The sequence below is a fragment of the Arvicola amphibius genome, chromosome 5, assembly GCF_903992535.2.
Source record: "Arvicola amphibius chromosome 5, mArvAmp1.2, whole genome shotgun sequence".
Lineage (NCBI taxonomy): Eukaryota > Metazoa > Chordata > Mammalia > Rodentia > Cricetidae > Arvicola > Arvicola amphibius.
In genome coordinates, this window is record NC_052051.1 from 15,163,617 (window position 1) to 15,176,949 (window position 13,333).

General features: G+C 49.3%; 1 protein-coding gene across 1 annotated transcript in view; it reads left to right on the forward strand.

The window, feature by feature from the left end:
- Positions 1-13,333, forward strand: part of Jph2 (junctophilin 2) — a 59,968-nt gene continuing 46,635 nt past the window's right edge. The window contains exon 1 of the mRNA XM_038331742.1: positions 1-379. Coding sequence (XP_038187670.1) covers positions 1-379 — 379 coding nt within the window. The remainder of the gene's footprint in view (positions 380-13,333) is intronic.

Here is a 13,333-nt window from a genome sequence, read left to right on the forward strand (position 1 = left end):
ATGAGCGGGGGCCGCTTTGACTTTGACGATGGTGGAGCGTACTGTGGGGGCTGGGAGGGGGGAAAGGCACATGGGCACGGACTGTGCACTGGCCCCAAGGGCCAGGGTGAATACTCGGGTTCCTGGAATTTTGGCTTTGAAGTGGCAGGTGTCTACACCTGGCCCAGTGGGAATACCTTTGAGGGATACTGGAGCCAGGGCAAACGACATGGGCTTGGCATAGAGACCAAGGGGCGCTGGCTCTACAAGGGGGAGTGGACGCATGGCTTCAAGGGGCGCTATGGAATCCGGCAGAGCTCAAGCAGCGGTGCCAAGTACGAGGGCACTTGGAACAATGGCCTACAGGACGGCTATGGCACCGAGACCTACGCAGATGGAGGTGAGCCCAGTTGAGCCGCTAAAGCTTGAGGGGGTTCCAGAAGGGATGATGGGAGAGGATGGGGTAGTTGGCAAAGAAATAGATGGTCTAGGTGATATTTGCTGTGTGGCTTTGGGTAAGCTACTCTGCCTCTCTGTATTTTTGTTATTGCTTTTGTTTTTTCGAGACAGGGTTTTGCTACATAGCTCTGGCTGCCCCGGAACTCACTTTGTAGATCAGGTTGACCTCGAAGTCACAGAGATCTGCCTGCCTCTGCCTCCTGAGTGCTGGGATTAAAGCCCTGTCCACTACAATTGGCTGTATCTATATTCTTATCAGTGAAGATGGGACAATTAAAGGGGTTATTGAGAAGACTGGCAGAAATGATTAGTCCAAGGCTGTCAAATAAATATACACTCATCAGACACTTGACACTTTCTAGGTATGTAAACGGTTAGATTTTAGCTTGTGTTTTAGTGGATCTGGGGACTGGCCTCAACTTTGCTATGAAAATTATCTTCACAGGGTATGTCATAAGAGTGTATATTCATTCATTTCTCTGTCAACCCATCCATCCATCCATCCATCCATAATTCCATCCATCCATCATTCCATCCACCAACCCACATATCCAACCACCCACCATTAATTCACCCATCCATCCACCCAACTATCTGCCAACTCATCTACCCACCCATCCACTCATCCATCCACCAATGCACACATCTAACCATCTACCATCCATCCACCCATCTATTCATCCACACATCTAACCACCCCCACTATCCATTCACCCATTCATCCATCAGTTCAACCAGCAGCTACTCATCTGTCCATCTACCCACCCATCCATCTGTCCATCCCACTCACCAATTTACCCATCCATCCATCCATCCACCCACCCATCTACCCACCTACCATCCACCCACCCATCCACCCATCCATCCATCCATCCACCCACCCATCTACCCACCCACCATCCACCCACCCACCATCCACCCATCCATCCATCCATCCATCCATCCATCCACTCACTATATTCTTTCATCTAACACATACTTCTAGACGAATGCTCTACATCCCCAGCCTTATTCAATGCATGTTTCAGTGGTACTTCCTTCAGTTGTTACATAGGTGATTAGGTACAAAGAGGACCAGGACACGGGCTCTTCCTTCAAAGATAGGCAGGCAGACAGGCAAGCATTACACACAGACATGTCAAAGAGTGGTGGTAGAAAATAGTGGCGAGGGGAAGGGTTTTCAGGACGCCATTCCTGAGCTAGATTTTGGTGGCAGATCTGTGATCTTGAGAGTAGAAGTTGGGGATTGTGCCAGCAGGGGAGGGGACTTAAAGAGGCTCAGGGGGCATAATGGTTAAAGAAAATACAGAGGAGTTTTCCGAGGCAAAAGAGCACTGGGAAATGGCAGTGCAGATACTTTACTTCACCTGCAGGGTGTGACTTGGACATGTCTCTCACCTGAGCCTTAGTTACGATCGAGCACTCACGACATTGGTATTCAGAATGTGGGCAGTGAACAGACAGCACCAGCTTCTACCCTCAGGCAAAGATGCAAGTTCAGGGCTCGCCAGACCCTCTGTAAGCAACAGAGGCTGTTTTAACACACTCCCCAGGAAAATCTGAAGCATGTTAGGGGTTTCTGTGTTTTACTGGTACCATGTTGTAGTCTGGCTACTTGGAAGACTGAGGCAGGAGGTCATTGTGTAACAGCCTGGCAACATAGTGAGACCCTGACAAGAAAGGAAGGGAGGGAGAGAGAGGGAGAAAGGGGAAAAGCAAGGAAGAGAAGGAATCAGGGATGAGCAAATTATGGAGATCACTCGGCCTGTTCTGTATATATCGTGAAATGAGACTATTTTACATCAATAATCATGTGAAGAATATTTAAAGAAAAGCATTTCATAACACACGAATAGTAGATGAAAGTCTCCATAAGGCACCTTCATCTTTGCCTATTATTGGCTCATAAAACAGTTACCTGTTAACTCTCAGAAAACAATTATTGACTCCTGAAATCTTTTTTGTTGAGACAGAATTTTGCTTTGTAGCTCAGTCTGCCTTTGAACTTGTAATCCTCCTGCCTTAGCCCCCAGAGTGCTGGGATTATCGATATGCATCCCCATGCCCTGTGGCTCCTCTGGTTGGGATACTTCCATGACACTTTCCTGCTGGGTGGTATGACTCAAAGCTGTGGCTCTTTAGAAAACAATTACACTTGGCATGAGAAACCACTTGAGAGTATTGTAGTTACAATTTATTCCTCTTCTTCAAGACAGATATGGGAAAAGGGCCTTCTGAGTATGGAGCAAGGAAGGAGGGCCGAGCAATAGCGGAGCCCTGGGTGAGTTTGCGCAGGCTGAGACACGTTGAGAACACCTTGAGGGGCTGGATAGGTCCATGCCTGGGTGAGGAGCGGCCTTCAACTCTGTCCCTCCAGCTTCATAGAATAGTTCTGTAGAACTGGATAGAACTGGATTAAACTGAGGACAAATTCTGGTGACTTTGAGTCATTCACCAAGCTTCCAACTCAGTGCAGTTCAACTCAGCAGACATTTCTGTTGGGCATGGTACTAGGCATCCGGTGAATGGCAGAGAGCAAGTGTCAGTTTTCCCAGCCATGAAATGGACACAGTCCTTGCGTGCGTGTATCTAGAGTGTCTGTCACCTGTGCACAAAGGTGCACAGCAGGTATGTGCCCAAATATCCCTTCCTATGGCTCTTCTCTCTTTCCAGCGGCTTGGAGATCTGGATGTGGTTCGTAGGGACACATATTGCTGGGGTGAGGTGAGCATAGGATATGTTGGGCTGACCTGCCAACATGTCTAAAAGGAGGAAGCCTATTCATCCCTGCAGTCAACGGCACCAGCCACCTGCCATGTGTCACACCTAGTGCTAGGGACTGGGACAGGGAGCACACAAGATCCTCCAGAAGGCCCTGCTTAGTGGAGACGGGAGCAAACCAGGAAAACACCCCCCCGCACACACACACACACACACACACACACACACACACACACACACACACACACACACACACTTTCTCAAGTTTACCAGTAGAGAAGGAAGAGGGCGGTTACATTAAGTTGCCTCAGCTGCTGGAGGTGGGGGAGGACTAGCGAGGAGAGCTTTTCTTTTCTTTTTTTTTTTTTTTTTGGTTTTTCGATACAGGGTTTCTCTGTAGCTTTTTTAGAGTCTGTCCCGGAACTAGCTCTTGTAGACCAGGCTGGCCTTGAACTCAGAGATCCGCCTGCCTCTGCACGTGCCTCCCGAGTGCTGGGATTAAAGGCGTGCGCCACCACCGCCCGGCTCGAGGAGAGATTTTCAAGCAGAGAGTGGTGATACCAAGGCTGAGGTGGGACCAGACTCAGCATGGCTGAAGAATAGGGAGCCTGAGGCAGGCGTGCAAGTTGGAATTACGGACATAGGCTAGGTGACCCGGGTTTGTGGGTCCTCGGTTTGAACCAAGGTGTGTCCTGGAGTTCTTGAGGCCAGACAGTCCGAAGGCCAGCCGCTCTGCTTTGTCCAGGCTTCTTCTTCCCAGGGAGATGGCCCCACATCCAGGAACCCGGGAAACCTTTTGGGTTCTCTCTCCCAAGCCACACGCAAGGCGTAACCCTCCAAATTTAGATGTGGCTGCTGCTTCGGAAAATGTCTTTAATCAACCTGTCATCAGTCCCCTGAGGGTTTGCTAAGGACTTGCCCCTTGCCCTCTCTTGGGTGGCACCAAGAGGAATGTGGACAAATAAGATCAGGAGCAGGTGGGGGCAAGACAAATGCCAGGTGTGACCCTGCCCCAGTGGATTATTTCTGGGCCTCAGTTTTCTCATCTACGAATGAGCCACTCCTAATCTCTCATATGATTTAAAAATATTATCATTACATTTACTTGGGGGGGGGGGGGAGTTAGGCATATGTGACCACCACAGCATGGGTGGAGGTCAGAGGACAACTTGTGTGAGTTGGTTTTCTCTCTCCGTGGTGAAGGACCTGGAGACTGAATTCACATTGTCCGGTTCAGAGGCCTTTACCCGCTGAGCCAGCGAGGCTGCCCCCTCCTCTGTGTCCCATGGGAAAAATGACAGAATCCGGTACATGTTAGCTGCTGTCATTACTACTAAGATTGTCAATTCATCCAATAAGCATATATTGTATTTTGCAAAGCAAGCACTACACATGACTGGGAAGTGTAGAAAGGACAGAGTGATCGAGCCAGGAATGTGACAGGAGCCGCTTGTCACAGGAGTCAGTGCTAGGCAGGGCCAGGAGAGGGACTAGAGCCGGAGGCTGAGACTTGAGCATTCAGGAGGACTTTCCGAAGTGGTGAGCTAAGCCCTGTCACAGGTTCCTGAGCGAGCTGGACCACTCTTGGTTGAAAGGACAGAGGCCACAAATGCAGGAGGCCCGAAGTCGCCCTCCAGTCTCCACAGAGAGTTGAAGCTTGCATCTTGTCTGGGATATTGAGAAGCTGCCTTGCTGTGCAGTTAGCAGTGACTAAACCAATACAGACATGAGCTCTCCAGACTGGGGGTGGCGGTCTGTTGGTTTGTTGGTAGACAGATTAATTTAGTGGGTCAGGACCTCCACTTTTCGGGTTGAAAGAATGATAGGTATAGAACAGAAATGATTGGAGTCTTTCCCGGAGAATAAGAAGAAGCATCATTTCCTGGAAAAAAGTTTAGTTAAGGCTATATATGTATACATGCATGTGCATAAGTATAATGTACATACACATATATGTATCCCCGCGTGCCTTTAAAACATCAGTGTTTGTTTATGTCGTGTGGTAAGAGTGTTACTGAGGGCCATGGTCACGGTTCTAAAGCAAGTTGCCCAGCACCTTCTTTGAAGGCCCTGCCATTCCCACCTCCACCCAGCCGCCCTCTCTCCCCAGCCTTGCTTTGATGGAAGGTTAAGTTCTTCAGCTCTGGCATGGGAAGGGCTGGGGGTGGGGAGGGCCCCTGGACTGGAGCCTCGTGGTGCCCTCCCCCTGTTATAGCCCTCATTCCTTCCCTGGCCATATAAAGCAAAGCTAAAAATAGCTGCTGATTTAAAGCCCATGCACATACCCCAGTCCTGAAGAAGTAACTCACTGCCTGACTGCCAGGCTGCTCCCACCAGGAGACCCACAGACTCTATGAAGGACCCTTTGGGACCCTGGCTTCTCCCTTTTCTTTTTCCTCCTCTTCCTCCTCCTCCTCCTCCTCCTCCTCTTCCTCCTCTTCCTCCTCCTCTTCTTCTTTCTTCTCGTCCTCCTCCTCCTCCTCCTCCTTCTTCTTCTCCTCCTCCTCCTCTTCCTCCTCTTCCTTCTCTTCCTCCTCCTCCTCCCCCTTCTCTTTCTCCTCCTTCTCCTCCTCTTCCTCCTCCTCTTCTTCTTTCTTCTCATCCTCCTCTTTCTCCTCCTCCTCCTCTTCCTCCTCCTCCTCCCTCTTCTCTTTCTCTTCCCTCTCCTCCTCTTCTTCCTCCTCTTTCTCCTTCTCTCCTTTCTCCATCCCTTCCCTGTCTCTGCTTTGGAGACAGAGTCTCACTCTGAAGTCCTCCTCCTCCCAAGTGCTGATTGCAGATGAAAGCCACCCATTGGGCTGTGAGCCTTGCTTTCTGAAACTCTTGACCCCCCCCCCCCCACCAGGGCCACTGCGTGGCCTCAGAGGTCCATCAACACCTTGCACAGGGAGGGTGTATGCACAGTTAAGTGGACAGCCTGTACTTTCCCTTGGAGAGGTTTTCTCAGATAATCATCAGATTCGGAAAGTAATCTCATGTACAAATAAACTCAGGGATCAAAGTGTGTAGCAGAGCCAGGAACATGTCTGTAATACCAGACTCAGGAGGAAGAGGCAGGAGGATCAGGATTTCAAGGTTATCCTTGGCTATATAGCTAGTTAGAGGCCAGCCTGGGCTACATGAGGCCTTATCTCAAACAAGCAAACAAAGTATACAGTGAAAAGATGTGGCCCAAGGTTCATTGTTTCCTATAAAACCGACAGTAATAATAGTAAGCAATTTTTCAGTGCTTGCCATGTGCCAGATTCTGTCCTGGGCACTAGACATGGCCACGTTACTTTATGGGAAGTATTGTTATTAACTGCATTTTGCAGATGAGAAAACTAGATAGGTCCAAGACCTCTGGTTAATGATAAGTAGAGATGGGGCTTGATCATAGCAAGTAAGAACAAGACATTCTGGCCAGTGATGAAGTGGGTAAAGGTGCTTTCTTCCAGGTCCACTGGCCTGGCTTTGATCCTCTGAACTTACATGGTGGGAGGAGAGAACCGACTCCTGCAAGCTGTCCTCTGTCCTCCGTGTGCGTGCTGTGGTGTGCACATAAAATAAATAAATAAAACACAATTTATTTCAAAGAATGAAGTGTCACTAAAAAGCATTTTTGTTTGTTGTTTGTTTGTTTGTTTGTTTTTTGAGTCAGGGCTTCTCTGTGTAGCTTTGGCTGTCCTGGAACTTGTTCCGTAGACCAGGCTGGCCTCAAACTCACAGAGATCCTCCTGACTCTGCCTTCCAAGTGCTGGGATTAAAGGTGTGCGCTGCCACTGCTTGACATTAAAAAGCATTTTAATAGATGATAGACAACGACACAGAAATAGACAGGACCAGTGACACTGACTCATGGGCCTCAGCAAACTCCGTGTTACCTTCTTTTGTGTTTGGTGACCGCAGTAGCCAATAGAAGCAGCTTAAGGGAGAAGCGCTCTACTCTGGTACACGGTTTCAGAGGGGTTCAGTCCATCATGGCAGGGGAGGTGTGACCGAGTTCACACTGGTGGGAACATGTGGCTGAAAGCCTGCTCGCCACACCACAGACCAGGAAGCAGAGGGGAAGAGCTTCAGCACCCTCTGGCTTTCTCGTTTCTTCTTTTATCCCTAAAGCTCCCAGCCTACGGGAAGGTGCCATCTACATTCAGGGTGGACATCCCCCATTCAGTTAACTCTCTGGAAATGCTCTGAGTGACACATACCCAGAGATGAGCCTCACTCTCGTGGGGGATTCTAAACCTAGTCAAAACATCAGTGAGGCTTAACCATCCTCAGCTCCTTCAACATCTTTTGTCTATTCATGTGTGTACGTGGACAGTGTGTGTGTGTACGTGTTTGTGTGTGCACATGTATGTGCACTTATGGAGGCCATAGATGATGGGGAGTATCTTCCTCTGTCACTGTCAATCTTGCTTTTTTGAGACAGTCTGTATCTGAACTCAGAGCTCCCGCTTCGGCAAGACCAGCTAGGGTTGCAGGCGTGTGCCTCCACGCCTGGCTTTTTGGGGCTGGAGATCCCCATTCAGTATCTTAGCAATTTAAGCACCTTCCTATCCTCTTCAGAATCACCTACAGGTTTCCAAATGCCTGCAGCAGAACTTTGTTAGGTTCCTCATGCCTCTGCAAGGTCAAAATGCTTGTGACGTTCACCGTGACCGTAGGAATGACTGCAGGTTCCCCATGTCACTGTGTACCAAGCTCTATGCTAAGGGCCTCATGTGCATCAGTTAGGGATTTAGGCATCTTGTTAGCCTGTGCCTTTGGAATTGCTGGGATTACAGCGCCACAGTCAGATTCGTGTTTGCACTGCAGTTCTCTACCTGTGCACATCGACAAAAATGGAGAAGGGAAACCCACACTCTATATCATTCCGCTTTCTCTGCGGCATGTTTCTTATTTTACCTTGTTGGGGCATTTGGCGATGCTCTGGCTTATGTAAAGCTCTCAGATGGTTTGTCATGTGCTCTTATTGTTATTATTATTACCACACTCTGAAAAGATAAGGCTGCCACATATATTTGTGACAACTGAATCCTGAGCCCAAGCTGCAGCACTCAGGACCCAGTTTGCTTTTGTTTATTTAACTTCGTTTCTTGCTCGGAGTTAGTGACTTAAACTCATTTAGTCCAATGGATTCTGAACATGCAGGCTCAATGGGTCTGCTGGAGAAGAGGACTGAGCAGGACGTGATGCCACACTTTCTGAGCCCGAAGCACGCGCTCCCACAAGTTAAGCTTCCTTGTTTATCCATTTCTGCCCCAAAAGAATATTTCTTCCATGTTATTTGTCTATATTCCTGACAATGCTAACCTGGTTTTGCTATGGTAGCTTTATAACAAGACTTTTTAAAAACTCTTTCTTTTAGCCGGGCGGTGGTGGCACACGCCTTTAATCCCAGCACTCGGGAGGCAGAGGCAGGCGGATCTCTGAGTTCAAGGCCAGCCTGGTCTACAAGAGCTAGTTCCTGGACAGGCTCTAGAAACTACAAGGAAACCCTGTCTCGAAAAACAAACAAACAAAACAAACAAACAAACAAACAAACAAAAAAACCCTCTCACCATGTAGCCCCAGCAGTCTGGGAAGTCAACATGTAGCCAGAGCTATTAGTGTCCCAAAGGCTGGGGTCACAGGTGTGTGCTGCTGTACATAGCCAATGGCAAGCCTCCAAATTACAGGAAATCTTCCAAGCTTCCTAGCCAATATCCTGCTGTTGCAGGTCATTCATTCATTCATTACAAAATCAGCCTTTGCTTCTTAAAACAAAAGGCAGCTGGGTTTCGATTGGCAATGTGTTAGATTTACCAGTCAGCTGAATCAACAGACATTCTGGTAACATTAAGTTTTCTCATCCATGGATATGGTATATATCCCCATTTTTCATTTTCACCCAGCAGTGCTTTGAACCCTTCAGTGCCCACAGTTTTGGAAAATGTTATGCCTATACATTCATCTTATAAAGGCATCATTGAGTTTTTTTTTTTAATTTACTGAGGTGAGGGACACACACACATGCCACCATGTATGTGTGAGGTACAACTCAGAGTCAGTTCCTTCCTCCACCATGTGGGTCTCAAGGATTGAACGTAGACTGTCAGACTTTATGGAAGTTCCCAAAGCTGCTGAGCTCTCTTGCTGGCCCTGTATTTCTTCTCTTTTTTTTTTTTTTTTGGTGGGGGGGCACTGTAAATGGCACCTTAAATTTTAGTTTTTCCAACCATTCGATGCTAGTTTATGGAAAGATAATTATTTTCTTTTAAAAAATATTTTATTTTGGGCCGGGCGGTGGTGGCGCACGCCTTTAATCCCAGCACTCGGGAGGCAGAGGCAGGCGGATCTCTGTGAGTTCGAGACCAGCCTGGTCTACAAGAGCTAGTTCCAGGATAGGCTCTAAAGCTGCAGAGAAACCCTGTCTCGAAAAACAAACAAACAAAAAAAATATTTTATTTTGTTAATTATGTATAGGTACACACCTATATCACAATGTCATTATGTGGGCATGGGCAAGAGCACAGGTTCCTGAAGACGCCAGAGGCATTGGATCCTTTAAAACTGGAGTTACAGACGGTTGTGAGCTGCCAGACGTGGGTGTTGGTGACTGAACTCTGGTCCTTTGGGAGAACAACCAGTGTTCTTACCTGCTGAGCTAGTTCTCCAGCCCCGAGGTAATTACGTCATGTTGACCTTGAATCCTCTTACCTCGTTCAACAAATCTCTCTTTTTGCTTTTCAGATTTACAAGCAGGGCCTTTAATTTGAAAATCTCTTGATTGCTACTGAAAACAAAGAGCAGCGGCTCTAAGAGACTCTGGTGGAGACTCACAGTACTTAGGCTCTGGGGGTGGGGGCGGGGGTGGGGGTGGGGGCGGGGGTGGGGGCGGGGGTGGGGTTTAGTGAATCTAGATGGCTGTTTGGACTCCAGCTAGTCCACTTGCTAACAGTGTGGAAATCAAGCAACCTCTCTGAGCTCCCGTTTCTCTTTTCCCACCACGAGTGTTAGCATTTCTCTGAACATACGGCTGAGCCAGATGAGATGATAAATGTCGGACCCTTAGTGTAACGCCCGGCTCACAGGAAAATGCTGGAACATAGCCTCTCCTTCTTGTGGTTCCCTCCATATCCCCCAGAATGAATTAATCCGCTTAGCTTCAAACATAGCTCTTCTTGCCTTTGGGACAATGTTTTTGAACACAAGAACCAGCCTTTGCCTTTGGAAGACTTAATAAGCTACGATGGTGACTGGCTCAGGGTGACTGCCCTGTGACCTGCCAGTGTAGACGGGGCCCTAACCAGGTGTGACTCCATTTCAAATGTAGAATCAGCATAATTTAACCTCGTCTCAAGAGTCTCATGTCACAGTTCACAGCCAGGGATCAGTGTGACAGTGGGCTAAGTTGCTGTCTGAGCAGCTTAGTATGAACGGGGTATGATTTGGGTCCTCCGGGCAGGGAAAGCCCCCTCAAAGAGACGAGAAAGCGGACGCAATCTTTCCTCTCGGTGCCTTGCTTCCGTGACTCATGTATCCGACTGGCCCAGCCTCAGCAGATGTGCCCTGTCCAAGGCAGGCCTTGGGGATTCGCTCGGCTTGCTGACTTCCAGGGGTTGCTAATTCTGTGCCCCCAGCAGCTGTTCCTCAGACCAGCTCCGCTCTGCCGCACCCTTGTAAGGAATGTCCAGTCTCATTTTCTGAGGACTCCTGCTGAGTGTGGGGTGAGGGGTCAGGGTGCTTTCTACCATAAGCCAGAGGGCTGTGTTTGTTCCTTCCTACCCCTCCTCTAGCCAGGGTTACAGTGTAGGAAGGCAGTGAGGTCTATCCTCCCTCCTGTCTGTGTAACTTCTACATAAGGGACATTTGCTGAGGGCTGAGAGCCCTTAGCACCTCCTAGGCTCTCCCAGTCAGCAGTGATGAGCGTCTATGGCCTGAGGGAGCCTGAGCCCATGCTAACTGACCACTGCGGGAGATACATGAGTGGAACGAGGGACAGGTCTGAGGTGCATGCAGCCACAGGACGCGCTGTTTGGAAGGTGCTGCGTTCCCTGCTGTTGGTTTTCAGTTAAGGTGGAATCCTTCCCGACCCTTCTCCTTCTTCACCTACCAGCGACGTGTAGCTTCCCCCAGCGGCAGGGCAGATGAACAGTGCAGCCCCTTGATGGGACATTTATATAGAAGGACATGGTGTCCCCGTAATGTTCCTGTCAGGAAAGCAATGACGAGGGGGCATTTTGTGCAGGGTCATGTAGGCCATTGAAAGAATTCGGCTTTTGCCCTTAGAAAAATGCAGACAATGAAAGTGATGGGCTGGTGAGTTCACTGGCTGGGGTTCCACTGTCAGCATCATAAGAATAAGAAAACAGATGCTTATTCCTTATTCTGTTTTCCATATTTATTTTGTGGGTGTGCATGCACCGCGGTGCAGGTGTGGAGGTCAGAGGACAGATAGTTGGGGTCACTTCTCTCCTGCCGTGACAGGAAGCAGCTTCCCCGCCCCCGCCCCCCCCCCCCCAGCTGTCTTGCGGCCTTCCAAAGCTGAAGAGTGACAGGATTTGATTTGGTTTCGTGGGATGTCTTTAGGAGAAGGCCACCTGGGGTCAGGACAGTGTCGGGCCCATTAGTGTGTTTAATGCGGTCGGAATGTAATGGTACAGGTGAACAGGATAGAGGCTTGGATGACAATCGCCGAGGTGGTGAGATATGGCACTGGGGGGGGGGGGGCAGGCAGGGTTTTTGAGGATACAGCGTTTAGGAGGAACGAGGGAGGGAGTGATGATGTTCCAGGGTTTGTGTGAACCACGGAGAAACAGCCATGAGTGGGGTGAGGGTCAGGGGCCGAGGGTCTGGCACATGGGCGAGAGATGCCTGTCGGACATTCTCAGAGGTTGTCTCTGAACCCAGAGCCTCTCCCGTGGGCTCCCTCCCGCCCTGCACACCCAACCTTCTCTAGTCTACAGTCCTCAATGTTGCTGGCAACCCTCACTGTGTCGAGCTGACCAGGCCTGGCCCAGGGGCTTTCACCCAGACCACAGGCCCTGTGCTGTCAGCACCCAGCCGGTGTTGCCCGGTTAATCCTCGGCTTCTTGTGCGAGCTGTGGGGCGTCATCCGGGGCAGCAGTGCTGCTTGTGGGGGTGGCAGAGCTCTGAAGGCTAAGGAGACTTGGCACCTGTGACTGCAACCTGACCCTGCTGCTGGGAGCTGTCACAAAAGCTGCCAGCTCTTCTACTCCGGGCCGTCTGTTGGTGATCCCAGGAAACCAGAGACTTTGGGGCTTTGATGGATGGTGGCGTTTGGAAGCCAAGGAAGGGACTGTGGTGCCGGCCTTGCAGGTGAGGCAGAGAGCAAGGCCTCAGGACTGTTATGGGGGAAAGACCCACACCAACCAGATGCTCAGCTCAGCAAGGGACTATTGAATGAAATGCACGAGCCGTGGACACAATATACAGAGGTCAACATCCACCAAGTACACTCACACGGGAAGGAAACAAAGGTGTGACGCTAAGTGTGCCAAAGCCATCGGCAAGCATTCATTGCGTACCTACCCTGCTCTGTCCGTTCTTAGGGACACGAGCTGTGGCTGAGTGGTGAACTGTGAACCCTTTGCTCCACCTCTCATGGGAAAGCAAATGGCCAGGAAAGACCTGTGTTGCTAACAGCCATCTCTCTTGGGGAGCAGCAGATTCTGTCCATAGTGCTCATTTGTTTGGGTATTTTGCAATGAGTGTATGGGCTCCCTCTGTAACACACAGAAGGTGTGTCTGTGTAGACATGGTAAGATATAGGAGAGAGGCCGCTTGTTGGTTCCCAGGCACCTGGCTAGCTTAGACCCAGAATAGTCACACAGAAACTGTATTAATTAAATCACTGCTTGGCCCATTAGCTCTAGCTTCTTATTGGCTAACTTTTATATTAATTTAACCAATATCTATTAATCTGTATATCGCTACGTGGCTGCGGCTTACCCCGTAAAGTTCCCAATATCTATCTTCAGCAGCTCCATGGCTTCTCCCCGACTCTGCCCTCCTTTCTCCCAGCATTCCATCCAGTTTTCCCCTCCTAGCTCTGTTCCCCTACAACTCTGCTATAGGCCCAAAGCAGTTCCTTTATTTGTTAATGGTAATCACAGCATACAGAGGAAAATCCCACATTAGTAAGCTATCTCCAAGGTGCAAAATTAGTTACTTTTCTCTCACTGTGGCA